This window comes from Emydura macquarii, unplaced genomic scaffold (assembly GCF_026122565.2).
Source record: "Emydura macquarii macquarii isolate MOO-44397 ecotype Brisbane River unplaced genomic scaffold, CSIRO-AGI_Emac_v2 contig_1043, whole genome shotgun sequence".
Taxonomy (NCBI): domain Eukaryota; kingdom Metazoa; phylum Chordata; order Testudines; family Chelidae; genus Emydura; species Emydura macquarii.
In genome coordinates, this window is record NW_027131180.1 from 933,543 (window position 1) to 948,747 (window position 15,205).

A 15,205-nucleotide genomic window follows, 5' to 3' on the forward strand; every position below is an offset into this window, starting at 1 on the left:
TCAGTTCAAACATGACGCTTTTTTTTTCTTTATTTACCAGTTTTGCAAACTCAGTCTGGGATCTAAAATCCAAGTTATGTTCTTTCTAGTGCATTCTCTATCATCAATACTAAATTACAATCTGATTTTTCTGATGATGCCCAAGCCAGAAAAGAATACAGATCTCCCTCACTGAGTATAGGCTACGCAGTGCTGAAAATAGTAGTGAAAATTTGTTCTTGTTAATCACGTATGCAGATATGACTCTGATAAAACACAAATGTGAGATCTGTTCAGTGATCAGGTGCCTTTTTTACACAATTTTACACAATCCAAAGGTGATAGGATGTGTTTTCAGATCTAATAATAAAGAATCTCCTTATCAGATCATAAAGCTCACACAGACACTGTTGTAATAATTATATAGGTACTGTAGAAGCATTAAAAGATAAAATAAATCTTTCATTAAAAAAAAATATCATCATTTGATCTTAATGTTAAAAAAATCATATAGTGATTTTTGAAGCATAAAATTGTATTTAGCATTCCTAAAATTTCAAACATAATCCTTTTTTCCTTTTCAAACCACTTATATTTATTATAAATACTAAAAATAACCCATTCTGGTAAAATTTTGCCAATTTAACAGAACTTATCTTTTTTAAGAAATATCTTATGCATGGCCCTTCTGAGCAACAGCTGAAAGTCTATAATCAGCTCAGTGCAACTGTAAATTCTATCTCTATGTGCAAATAAAGCAGCTGTCATTATTCTCTGTTAGTTTGAAATGGAAGTGGCAAAGGTGATCAGAAAATTCTACTTCTAAAAACTACTTTTTCTGTGAATGAATTCAATGTTAAGGTTTCAAAATAGGAATCCATGTGGAAAATATTTTTTACTTTTGAAAAGCAAGCTTTTCTGAACACTCATTTTTTATCAGTCTCAGTTAAGAACAGTGATAAGTGCACAGTATTCCATTCAAGCAAAAGAAAAAAAGGTGGAACAATATCAGTGATATGATGAGATTTGCTCCCTGCTGTTGATCCAAATTGAACAATAGTGTTAATTACCAATAACTTTATGTGACTGGGTTAGCCAATCATAACCCGCCTTTTGCTATAACTTCCATATACCAGAAACCTACCATTAAAACACCAAAAGACCACCAGTCTGCACTCTGTGTATGGCCTCTTCGATTCACTACTTCTGGTGCCATATATTCGACTGTCCCACAGAAGGAATAAGCTTTCTTTTCATGGTCAATGGACTCTTTGCTTAAGCCAAAATCTGGAAAAAATACAATATGAAATGCAATTTTCCTATTGGCTAAGAATTTCACGCAAACAAATATAACTAACATAAAAGCTATAAAACTATGAACAAAATTCACAATAGTGGTCATACCATTACTTTTATTTTTTAAACCCGATATCTTATTTAAATAATACCATTTCATTTAATCCATGTTAAATAATACCATCTGTTCTCCTGTAAAACTACTTGCAATGAAAAAGAAAAAAATTCAGATTTTATTATATTCCTTTAAAAAAAACAATTCAGACAATTTATGAATTATAAACTTTTCATAAACTGGAATTTATTTTTTACTTACCTGTCAATTTGATATGTCCTTCTTCATCAAGAAGTATGCTAAAAAAAAAAAACCTGTTTAAAATATCTTTTCACCTTGTTTTTAGAAAGTGTACTGACAATCAAAAGAACTTTAAATAAGAACAGCACTTCAAATAGTAACATCAACATATGAAGAGACATGTAACAGTGTAACAATCTAAGAAAGCTATAGGTTAGAAGAAGAATTTTTGAATTTTACAGTTATAAAAAAGGGATCTATTTTAATAAAGTTACAAAAACACACATTTCAGTGTGTTGTTTTCTAAGGCCCCAATCCTATAGGCTGCTCTTCTCAGACTTCTGGTTCTGTGCTGGGCAGCTTGCAGAATCAGAACCTAACAAAAGCCAAGAAATTCAGAAGTTTCATCTCGATCCTAGTCATATACTTTAACATAAAAAAAATTTGTAAAGACAGTCACAATATTATAAAGCTAAAGATGTCTTTGCACGACTTTTTTCTTGTCTCCGACTCTTAGTAAAGAATGTAAATAAACACAATCAGTATCTCTTAAGAATTTCATATAATTGAAAGGAATCTATTTGCTAGTAATCCACATGGCAGCAATAGCTCTTTAATCTTGAATATTTTACCTTCTGTCCACTTGCAGTATGCTTTATCCACAATACTCAAACTGAGCAGGGAAACTTATACATAGCATAGAATATTCAAAGGACCAACACTGTTCCTTTGAAGCATTTTTTGTACAGCAACAATGAACAGCTCTTATATAGTGCTTTTCATGTGTATTATCTATCTTTGGTGTTTCAGTGGAAATGTTAAAAACTTTAAATGGATGCTGTCAAGTTCCTTTAAATCCTATACTTAAAGCGGTGCTTGTGTTGCCATTTACTTTTATGCTTTCTTTGGACTTGATCTTATAAGTTATTTAGTGCCTCCCTTGAGATGCTCAGCATCCCCAAATCCCACTGAAAGAATAGGAATTCATGGTACTCAGCATGCTATAGGATCAGGCTTGCTATGAAAATTAAGAGTCAGTGTTACATTTAAAAGAATAACTCATCTAGCTGGAAGGAGGACTTCAACCAAAACTTCTAAATAATTTTGACCTTTGCTAGTCAGCTCTGCATTGGACTAGCCCAAGCCTTAAACCCAAGATATATCATTTAGTCAATGTACAATTTCTTGAAAGTATGGTGTGTTTGATTACATTTTTCTATTTTAGGTATAATTATTAAAACGTATTTATTAAAAAGTAAACGGTAACAAGATTGAACTGAGTAATTTCTAAAAATAGTTTTATTATCCTAAACACTCTAAAGTTTGCCTTCCTTGATACTTTTATCCTTTTACTCTTGGCAAACAGGTTTTCCCCACTTCGGTATTTTGAAAGGATCATAAACTAACTACGTTTAAAATTCATTCACTTCCTTATTTGCACAGTAGTATTGATGAGGCCAGCAAAGCTTTGAAAACAGTGATTATTTTTTAACGTGTGCTGCTTCTGGCGGTGGAATACCTTGCTATGCTCCAACTAAGTAGGAAACCATCATGGATCCTATAGAAAAGGTGGTTTTGAAAAGTGATTTATTTCTCAAACTGGGTGTGGTATTTTTTAAGGATCTGGAAGACATTCCTCGTGAGCTTAGAAAAACGTTCCTACCAGTAAATGGTATTTATTTGATGAAACCAGCTCAGTTTACAATTTAAATGAGTTTTCACTCACATCATGCTTGTATGGGCATAAGCAACCAATGGAAAGTGCAGGAATTTAGGACATAATTCGTGTACCCTCAAGTTCTTCCAAAGCACGCTACTAGTCATTGCCACAGGACTAACTAGAAAAGTTACAAATAGGACAGAAGACATGTACCTTGGTGAAAGCATAAGTTATCAGGTAAAGAAGAGCTTCATTAGAATCAATAGAGAACATTTATGTAAAACCAAATAAAGCCAAAATGAGGCATTCTGCAAATAACACTGTCCTAAGTACAATACCTTTCAGAAAAGGGACAGGTACTAGTTACAGAACGAATACAAACAGTTCCACTGAAAGATTGGTCATTGTGGACTGAGCTGGTTTATAAGAATACAACCATTTCTAGGTAAGAAAAAGTATCTATTCTTTGAGTAAACCAGCTTAGCCTATTGCAATCCCATCTCCACAACACAGAGGAATTACTTTTTAAGAACAAAAAAAAAAAAAAAGGCCAAAAAGGAGCACTAGGAGTAGATAAGTATCTAATTCTATAATGCATAGTAAAGGCATGCATGGGAAACCAAACTGCCAGTTTGTAGTCCTCTTCCAAAGCAACATCTGTGCTCTTCATTAGGAGGCATAGGAACATAGGAATTACTGGATCAGACCTGTGGTCCATCTAGGCCAGTATTTGGTCTCCAACAGCAGCCAGCACCAGATGCCTCATATGAAGGTGCAGCAGACACATATGAGATAAAGTGGTGCTTATGAAAGTCTCATTTTAACCCTAATAGTTAGAGATTGGCTTATGCTAGGAAGTATGACATTTTATATTACTTCCATTTCTTTTCATTAACTAACTCTGGATATTCTTGTTATCCATATAAATATCCAAACCCACTGAATTTAGCATCAGCAACATATTGAGGCAACAAGTTCCACAGTCTAATTATGTGTGTGGAAAAAGTATCAGTTTTGTTATCCTTCTATTTATTTATCTTGTGTTATGTGATAAAGCAGAACAGATACTCCCCATGTACCTTCACTTCAATATTTTGTATACTTTTATCCTGTCCCCTATTATTTGTCTCTTTTCTTAGGTAAATAATCCCAATCTTTTAAATTTCTCTTCATGAGAGTTTTTCCCATTTCCCTAACTCGTTCTTGTTGCCTTTCTCTGACCCCCTTAATTCTGTAATAATCTTTTTGGGTGACCAATATTAAACACAGTAATCCAGATGAGGATAACCACTGATTTATTTATCAGCATTATAATATTTTCTGTATTACTCTTCATCCTGTTCCTTATGCATTCTAATGTGATTTGCTTTTTTAACTGCAGTTGCTCATTGAGCAGCGGTTTTTACTGAGCTGTCCACAAAGATGACCAGATCCTTTTTCTTCAATTTATACTGTTAATTTAGAACCCTGTAAGATATACAAGTAGTGTTAAGCTTTCCATGCTATGTCATTACTCTGCATTTATGGACACTGAATTAAATTTGCCACCATGTTGACCATTCACATAGCTTGGCTAGGTCCATCTGAAGTTCTGCACAGTTGTCTCTGGATTTGTCTAACCTAAATAATTATGCATCATATGCAAATTTTGCTCCCTCATTGCCTGAGGGTCTCTAAGAGAATGAATCCCATAAAGAATTCACTCTAGACGAATGTGTCCTCCGGTGGGCTCTTGTAAAATATATGCATCAGAAACACATTCTGATCCGTCTAAACCAGTGGTTCTCAACCAGGGGTACACGTACCCCTGGGGGTAGGCAGAGGTCTTCCAGGAGTACATCAACTCATCTAGATATTGGCCTAGTTTTACAAACGACTACATAAAAAGCACTAGCGATATCAGTACAAACTAAAATTCATACAGACAATGACTCTGCTCTATATTCTATACACTGAAATGTAAGTTCAATATTTATATTTCAAGTGATTTATTTTATAATTATATGGTAAAAATGAGAAAGTAAGCAATTTTTCAGTAATAGTGTGCTGTCACATTTTGTATTTTCATATCTGATTTTGTACACAAGTAGTTTTTAAGTGAGGTGAAACTTGGGGGTACACAAGACAAATCAGACTCCTGAAAGTGGGTACAGTAGTCTGGAAAGGTTGAGAGCCACTGATCTAGACTAATCATTTTTATGAGCATTGTGACCCTTCTTAGAACCTACACAAAAAACAAAAGCATTCACTGACCCTCAAATCCTGGGTCCTACTGATATGGAAATTCAAGGCCCTCCTGACATCCAGGGAATGAAGGCAATTCTCCATAACAATGGCAGAAAAAGGGGGGGAACCACTTGATTTTGATGAAAAGTGGTAGGACACCTATAAACAAAAAAGGGCAGAGAGTGAAGAACCACCTTGTCTTTAGAAAACATAGTATATAGAATTTGATATGCTGGAGTGGTCCACTACAGAGAGTTTGCCAGACCTGATTCAATTGACAGGTACAAATAAAGGTTCTAATGGGAAGTTTAATCCATAGGTGTACCTGAAAGAAGTTTTTTGTAAGGAGCTGCAAACCCATAATAATGGGTATTCTGTGAGGGCCAAGATTTGCTGTCTCATGAAATGTATGGAAAGGCCAACCTGAAAGTTGAAACCAACCTGAAGAATGTGAACAAGGATGGGAGTCACCATGTAGCCTCTATGTCCTGGAACATATAAAGGAAGAGATTCCACACTCTTCAAAATGACATTATACCTGACTTAGGCCTCTTGCAAACTGATTTACATTTTCTACAAGGCAATGGGTTTGGAGTGCTACCAGATTTCCTTCTGTTCAGTGAAACAGCAGGAGGGATTCCAGGAACACTTGGTTTGCTGATTCAAATAAGCTAAAATAATGGAGTTGTCTGTCCAGACTAGGAGATCTTTCCTGACAGAATTCCCCAGAGAGAAAACAAAGGCTTTGATGAGCTCTTATATTTTAAACTTTTTATGGAGCTGGACTCTAAGTGAGACCACTTCCATTAGACCAACTTTATATTTTTTTAAATTTTTTTACTATTATCTAGAGGCCCGGACAAGACTTTATCCTTTATCCTGCCCTTGCCCCCCCACGTTCCTAACTGGAGAGATTCACATCTCTGGTCAACACCATTCACCAGAACTTGCCTAGGCACATTCTCTTTTGGGAGGCTGAAACTATGGAGAGTGAAACTCTAACCATGAGAAAAATACTTATTAATTAGTTTGGGTCCATGTGCGATTGGCTCAAGACTAAATCATGAACAGCTGCAGAGTCCAGTAGCATTAGTGAGGCTAAAGTACCTCTTCAAGACAGGTACAATTAGTTGGATCTATTCCCAGGGTAAACAGACAGTATTGCAGATTTGAATCCAGATGATTTGCTTGACTTTGGTTATTCTTCCTCTAAAAAGGATGGTTCTGTCAAGACATGTCCAGATATCAGACCTGGAGGCAAGCTAATCTTTCAACAAAAGCAGGAAAATATTTATTCTTTACTGAAATGTCCTGGTCTAGACAAAATCTATGTCTATATGAACTACAAGTCTATGCTTCCACAAGTATGCTTTCATTATCACCAGTGGCTTGTCAAAGACTTAGGATGCAAAGGAAAGACTGACGTGGAGATCAAAATGTTGGCAATTTACTCTTCTGAAGTAAAAATGCAGATACCGTTAGTTCCTAGAAGTAATGGGGATATGCTGGTAGACATTCTGCATGTCAGTAAAAGCCAGAGTGTTTTTCAGGGCTATGGTTAGGATTAGTGTCTGGGTGGGATTCCATCTTGAACGATATATGAGGTTCACAATAAACCAGTGGTTCCTGGAACCAATGTTCACAATGAAATAAATTGAGTAAGTAACCCAGCATTGCTTATGTGAGTGCATGAGTCGTGGCACCTATTGCCAGAAAGTGCTGAACAGTCTTTAGAACTCTCTTTCTTGCCAGCACTAGTGAAAAAGTATAACCAAAAGTAACAGAAACTGAGAAGGGATAGCCATGTAATCCACAAGGATGATGGCTATTTTACCCACTTGTGACACTTGTCCATCTATGCTTTAAATGAAAAGGGTGACTCCTAATCTGTAGATTTTTCAGGTTCTCCATACAGTCACAGGTCTTGGAGAAATGGGAATTGGGCTTCCTGTGCCCTACCTCTTGCTGTCAGACCTCATCTTCTATAGGATTAATAATTTTATCTTCTGATTAGGTTATAGAAAACAGAGCACAATCTGAAGTTACGTCAGAGGTGGAAACTTTAGGATTTTATGAAGAAGAAAGCAGAGTTCTCATTCTTGTTTAGTCCTTAAGAACCCGATCAAAAGCTCCCCAGAAAGTTTGTCTCTGGAGTAAGAAAGAGCCATACAAATATATTTAGTAGAGCTGTCCCCTTGTTCTCTAGGACTTTAGCTAGAAGCTCAGGAAGCCAGTATAAGGATACCAATAGCTATAGTGAGAAAATGAATGGAATCCTCTTAGGTATCATACAGTAACTTAGAAGGTATCAAGACTTGCAGGACATGATTCTAAGAACTCTGAAGGGAGGGTTCTCTGGAAGAGTATTAAGTTCAGTAACAGATACAAACAGGACTCTAATTAAGTAGAAGAAATAACTAGATAGAGTCAGGTGACAATGGGAAAAATAAAAAATACATCTATTTAGTTTTGCACGGAATCTTTCAGGATAGAAAAGAATTATTTCTAGAATAATAAGCAAATGGTAGATCAACTTTGGCAACAACTAGAATACAAGATTTGAAAGCTTATACTGCTGGCAAGTATTAGCAAGGTAAAGCGGATATTGGGACAGGACAGGTATAAATCAGTGTTTGCACCATTGGATGAAGTGGGATAATGTTATCAAGCTCACTTTCCTCAAAGTTAATATGCAGGACACATAGCTTTGGCAGGAGATGATGATGTAGTAATTCTGTATTATTCTTACAGAGAACTTATTAATTCTCTAAAGCAAATTAGTGGGTCTGATTTGGGACAGCTTCATAAAGCAATCACATCACATCATGAGACGTCTGGGTCATTTGTATCAAAACCCTCTGGAATTAGAGAGATAAGATTTGGAGCACAGGGAGCTGGGTACCTACTGCATCACTGTATTTCTGGATTTGAACCTCAACGATATGGCTTATAACAACTGGAGTCATCTTATAGGTGGGAACTGTAGGTTTAGGCTTTAGCTTGATTGAAGAGAAGGAATCTTAACCATGGCCTTCCACTTCCCCCTCTCTTTTACCTGCAACTGGCTTCTTGCACTTTACATAAACATGGGCAGGCACATTTTTGTGGTATCTGGTGCTACAGAATAACTTGCAAATAAGACAGAAAGCTCAAGGAATAAGAGTAAGATCACCCAAGGTAATAAGACTTTTAGCATAACTGCATTTTACCTTGCCTAAGGCCCTTAAGGCAGAATAAACTTTCTGTCAGATGAAGCACTGCTGAGTTTTATTCCCATTTAGACACCTCTCCAGATGATAGCTCAAAAATCTAGCACTGACAGCAGAAAGACTCAAAGAATCCAAACTGCAGTGCCCCAGGGGAACAACTGTTTTCCTCTTTGCCTCTTCCATTTTAGTATTAATCCCCCTGAAGACCTAAATAACAGGGAAAATTGAAATAAGGAAGGATATGGAAACAAGAGAATTCAGTCACTTGTGTTCATCTCTGAGTGAGGCAAGGATGACTGGGTTATTGAGATGGACCTAGACACCAGGATTGGTATCCCAAACACCTACAATTTCAGTGGTAACTCATACTGGTTCAGCATAACAAACAGAAACCCATTAAGTTGTGGACTGAGTCATTTCAATCAGTTTAAGATAGGCCAAAATTTCTCTTTTAAATTACTGTACTTGACAATATTGCTTTAAACCTTGAACTTCATTTTCCACCATACTGCAATTTACTTTGAAAACTAGACATGGACAATTTTTTCCACAGTAAGTTTTCAAATGGGTTTTGTAAAGGTATATAGGTTTAAATGTTGCCTTAAATCTTGTATTATGCATTTTTTAAAAACTTCAGCCAGTCTCTTAAAAAATCTGTTTCCTACAATAAGGGCTACAATATTGATCAAACAAACACCTGATGGACACAATACAACAAATCAAGGCCACTATATATTGTTCCTCTATATATTGACTAATTGTGTGATGAAGAGTATGTTATGCTCCATTCTGTTCTTTAAAGCATCTGAAAAGTGTGGGCTATGTATATTTCAATATTTTTTTTCTCACAGAAGTGAAGCTGTCAGAGAGTGCCGAACAGGGCAACATACATCCAATACCTGGCATACCAACCTTGTGGCAGTTGCTCTTTTTCTACTGGAAACACTATTCACACTTTTTTTTAAAAGCAACTTTCACTGGTAAGCTTAGAGAGACACTAATTTTAAATGGCTAATAGATATAAAGATAATACTTAGCATTTATGTAATACTTTATATTTTTGAACTGCTGTATAAAATATTAACTAATTCGTACACTGCATTTACTACAATAGATTCTTACTTCTCTGGTTTTAGGTCCCTGTATATTATTCCAAGACTATGTAGGTGGTCTAAAGCAAGTGCCAATTCAGCCAAGTAGAACTTGACATCTTCTTCTGTGAACATCACCTGAAAAAGCAAAACAATTTTTTAGAAGTCCTCCATGTTAATGTGAAAATCACAAGAAGCATCAACTGAATGAGCCATTCATATGTATGCACTGTTGTTGTAGCCATGTTGGTCCCAGGATATTAGAGAAACAAGCTGGATGAGATAATATCTTTCATTGAACAAGCTTCTGTTGGTAAAAGGAAATCTTTTGAGCTTACACACAGCTCTGCGACCTGAAGAAGACCTCTGTGTGTCTCTCCCACCAACACAAGTTGATCAAATAAAAGGTTTACCTCACCCACGTTGCCTCCTCATTTGTATTTAGTCTAGCAAAGCATTCTCCTTCTTAATCAGATGAAAGCTATTTTGATAAAATATTGAATTAAAAAGTGCTTTATTAAGCAAATCAGTTTGATTTTCTTTTGCTTTACGTTGTGCATTACTATCGCTATATAAATGACAATTTCTGAAACTGATGCCTGGGCCATCTCATTAACCTTTTTGCTAAACAAAGAAAGGTTACATACCTGTTAACTGTTTAGGGTATTGTGTCTGCATATTTACACTTATGGAGAAGGAGGTTACTTGCCTGTAACTGGAGGTTCTTCGAAATGTGTGGTCCCTATCTATATTCCACTTAGGGCTATCTGCATGCACCATGTGTCCAGAGCCAGAGAATTTGAAAGTAGTAGTGATCCATTGGTCCATACATGCACTCTTCCTCCACCTTCTGGTTTTGTTCGAGGCTATAAAGGGCAGGGTGGGCCAACTGCACCCTCAGTTCCTTCTCCACCCCAAATCAAACAGATCCGTTTCAGACATATGTCTGAAAGTAGTACATCACACAGGGCGGTTGTAGTTGAATGTGCACTCTCGCAGAAAGGGCCATCACTTCAAGGGGTGGGAACAGTCTCAATACCGATAGCAGAGCTTAATGCAACCTGAAACCCACTAAGAGATCCTCTGTGTGGTGATCGCCTGCCCTTTAATCTTTCCTCTATAAAGATTCAGTTTAGGGGACTTCCCAAATGGTCTTGTCCTCTGTAGATGGAAGGCCAAGGCCCTGAGGACGTCAAGGGAGAGAAGGTACCACTCTTCTATCAAGGTGAGAGACTTTGGAAAGAAAGCAGGTAAGTGTATAGGTTGGTTGAGATGAAAACGGGATACCACCTTTGGTGGAAACTTTGTTCTTATGGAATGTGGTAAACGGGTGTGTGTCAGCCATCATGGCCCCCAGTTCTCTTACTCTTCTCACAGAAGTAATAGCTACCAGAAAGACGATCTTCATGGAAAGGAGAGACAAGGAGCATGAAGCCAGAGGTTTGAAGGGCAATTTCATTAATGTCAAGAGGATGAGGTTGAGGTCCCATTGGGAAGCAATAGATTGAATGGCTGGATAAGTTTTAAGGAGGTCTTTCCAAAACCTGATAATCAATGGGTAAGTAAACACTGAGCATCCTTCCACCAGAAGGGGGTGTGGGTGAGGAGAGAATGGAAAGAACTAATAGCTGCCATGTGCACCTTGATGGAATTGAATGCAAGTCCTGATGTTTTCAGGGACAGAAGGTAGTCTAACATAAGGGGAATGTCCACGTACTCAGGGGCAAGACCCCTCTGCCTGGCCCAAGAGATGAAATGCTTCCACTTGGCCTGATAGGAACACCTTGTGGACGTCTTGTATTGCTGACGAACAATCCCACTCTAGGGCAGATGCCCATTAAAAACCAAGCTCTGAGGTGAAGTGTATGTGGATCAGGATGCCTGATCCTGCTGCTGTGTTGCACGAGTGTTGCATGCAGAGAAAGTGGGGAAACCAGAATGGGTGAGGCCAGAACAGGGTAACTGTGGCTCTTTCCCGCCTGATCTTGTGCAGGACACGCAGTAGCAGCAGTAGTGGGGAAAAAGGCATAATTGATCTGGTCTGACCAGCGGATGACAAGGCCGAGACCTCCTCTGGTCTGACCAGCGGATGATGAGGCCAAGACTCCTGCTGGAGCAGTACGTGATGCATTTGCTGTTGGTATGGGAGGCAAAGAGATCCCTGGTTGGAATCTCCTATTGGTTGAAAAGTCATTGACTACTGTATCATGGAATTCCCATTTGTGGTTGGTCACAAATTTCCTTCTGAGACAGTTTGCAATCACATTTTGAGTCCCTGGAAGGCAGGCTGTTAACAATAGGATCACGTGGGCAACGCACCAATCCCACACCAACAGGATTGCTTCTGCACAAAGCACCAGCGACTGCTTATTGATATAATGAATTGTCATGGTGTTGTCCAACATAATGAGAATGTAATGGGAGTGATTAGATGGGAGAAATACACGACACATGCTCCATGCTGTTCAAAGCTCCAGAATGTTGATGTGCATTCTGGATTCTTGGGTGGTCCGAATCCCTGTTGCACGTGCTTGCCCATGTGAGTGCCCCATCTGGCAAGTGATGCATCCATGATGATGATCATGTTCGGGGAGGACAATAGGAAGGGCATCCCAGTGCAGACCTAACCCGGGTCTGTCCATCGTCAGAGGGAGTAGAGTATATCTGGAAGAAATGGTCAGCAGAAGATCTATATGTCGCATAGGAGAACAGACCTTCTGGAGCTACAGCTGAAGGCAGTGAAGGTGGTGATGTACGTGCAGGCCGCCATGAAGCCAATGAGGGAAAGGCAAGTTCTGACCAGGAAAGAAAGACTGGTGACCACTTCGTCAATCACTTCTTGCAGAATCTGAAATCTGTCCCTTGGTAGGTAGGCTCATGCTGAAACCACATCGATGGAGGCCCCAATGAATTCTATGGACTGTGTAAGGTCTAAAGTCAATTTTTTGACATTTACGTTCATCCCCAGGGAGGAGAGGAGTATGAGCAACATGGAGGTCAAGGCTTGAGCCTCCCTCCTGGATTGTGCTGCTAAGAGCCAGTCATGAAGATATGGGAATATAAGGATAGCTGATGCTAGAGGTGGGTCACTACTACAGAGAAAACCTTGGATAAGACGTGTGGAGCAGGGGTGAGTCCGAAGGGTAGGACCCTATATTGGAAGTGCCGAAGGCTGACTGGGAACCTTAAGAACCTTCTGTGGCATGGATGGATGTGTAAGTGAAAATAGGAGTCCTGCATATAGAGAGCTGTAAACCATGTCTTTTTCTAGTGAAGGGATGATGGCTGTTAAGTGACCACACAAAACTTCAGTTTGCTTATGAACTGATTGAGACAACAGAAGTCTAATATTGATCTCCACGCGCCCTTCTTCTTGGGTACCAGGAAATAAGTGGAGTAAAATCCTGAGTCCTGATAGGTCGAAGGAATGGGTTCTATTGCTCCTCTTTGCGGTAGGGAGTCCACCTCTAAGGCAAGAATACTGTCGTGAGAGTGGTCCATGAAGCAGGATTGGGGAAGGGGATGAGGATAAGGTAGCATTGTGAACTCTATTGGATAGCCATGTTCAATGATATCCAGGACCCACTTGTCTGTTATTACACTCCATGCTGGTTAAAAAAAAAAAAGTGCTAGATGCCCCCCAAAGGGGGTGGATCAGGTGTATATGGTGGGAGGCAAATGTGCACTATGTGCATTCAGAAATATTGCTTCTGTGAAGGCTGAGCATGTGATGTTGAAGACTGTGACAATGGACCTGAAGGACAGGAACTTTGAGTCTTCTGCGACTTGTCAGGCGGTTCATAGGGCCATTGATGGAAGAACTGAGAAGCTCTGATCCACTGTGCAGGTAGTGGACGGAAGAACTTGCACTTGGATGCTGGCATGTAGATGCCTAGGGATTGTACAGTGGCTCTCGACTCCTTGAGGTAGTGCAGGGAATTGTCGGTCTTCTGGCTGAAGTGGTGAGATTCAACAAAACCAGACAAATGCAGCCATGATTCCCTCCTCCTGATGATCCCTGTCACCATTGTGCGTGAAGTGGTGTATGCTGCATCCACCATGGACTGGAGCGCCATCCTTGGGACCCGCTGCTCCTCGTCCAAGATAGCCTGAAAGCGGGCATGGTCCTGCTGGGGAGCTTGTCTGCAAAGTCCATCAACTTGCCATAACTGCGAGTCATATTTCGCTAAAAGCACCTGGTTATTAGAAATTTGAAATTGAAGGCTAGCAGACAAGAAGACCTTGCACTCCAGAAGGTCCAGTTGTTTGCCCTCCTTGTTCACCTGGGTGGAGTGTGGGTGTTGCTACTTGGCTCACACTGTTGCCACTTGTATCACTAGAGAATTGGGTGGGGGCTGAGAGAATAAACTTAAACTCCTTGGCTGGCACATAATATCTCATCTGACCCCTTAGAAGTGGGTGTGCAAGTGGTCAGGGCATGTTAGACAGTTTGAGCATGTTGAAGAATGGCATCATTGATTGGCAGAGCAACCCTGGTCAGTACCAATGAATGCAGGATCAAGAAGCTCATGTTGTTTGTTCTGTAACCCGCACCAGTGGAATATGAAGGTCCTCATTCACCTTGCGCAGAAGGTCCTAGAACTGACAAAAGTCATCCGAAGGCAAAGGGGGAGCCGAGGACACAGGGGCATCAGGAGATGATGACAGAAACCATTCTTGTTCTGGTGCTACTGCCAGAGCCAGTCTGAGCAGTTCCTCCTCCAAGACCAGTTCCGAGTTGAAATGGGGAGAGGGTCAAATCCTCTTTTGCTGAAGGCTCCGAAGGTGGATACTGCGGCCAGGATCCCCAGTATGGCCAACAGGATGGATCGGAGGGCCTTATGGAGCCGGGTACCAGTGGCCCCTTTGTTGGGAAAACGGAGGGTACTGCTACTGAGTTGGCAGAGCTTTAGGGAGCTCATATCTCCGGTAGGGGAGGGGTGGTCTCTGCGCCAAATCAGTGTCCTCAGATGATGAGAAGTTGGAGCCTGGTTCCAAAGGCAGCATCATTGCAACTGGTGGAACTGTGGAGAGTGGGTAGAAGCATGACTTGAGTGAGGTTAAGTTCAGAGTAAGAGAGTTTACCTCTCTAGGTGCCGATTATAGAGGAAGGCATGGAGACCTTACTTCACCCAAAGCAAAAAGTTCATAGGGTCCAGGCCCCAACTCCAATCTCCCCTGATGTCAGTGGCACGTGCTCTGCAGTCAGAAACGGAGTGGATGACTGCTTTGGGACTGATGGCTCCCTTGACTTAGGAGGTGCTGATTTGGAAGGCACGCATGGCTCAGTGGACAGAACCGGTGGATCCGACAGTTTGTGAGACTTCTTGTTGCGCTTGTGAGCCTTGGAACGTGCTGCTTCTCCATAGCTGGAACTCATGGGAGGTGCATCATCATTCTTGGGCCTGGAGGAAGACTTTGCCATACTTATGCATATGCTTCCTTGCTT

At 39.8% G+C, this 15,205-nt stretch overlaps 1 protein-coding gene across 2 annotated transcripts in view; it reads right to left on the reverse strand.

Moving 5' to 3' along the window:
• Positions 1-15,205, reverse strand: part of RPS6KA3 (ribosomal protein S6 kinase A3) — a 126,585-nt gene that overhangs the window by 61,139 nt on the left and 50,241 nt on the right. For both annotated transcript variants that reach the window (XM_067545010.1, XM_067545009.1), the window contains exons 7-9: positions 9,788-9,894; positions 1,592-1,629; positions 1,124-1,266 (exon numbers count right to left, since the gene is read on the reverse strand). In XM_067545010.1, the coding sequence (XP_067401111.1) occupies positions 1,124-1,266; positions 1,592-1,629; positions 9,788-9,894 (288 nt within the window). The remainder of the gene's footprint in view (positions 1-1,123; positions 1,267-1,591; positions 1,630-9,787; positions 9,895-15,205) is intronic.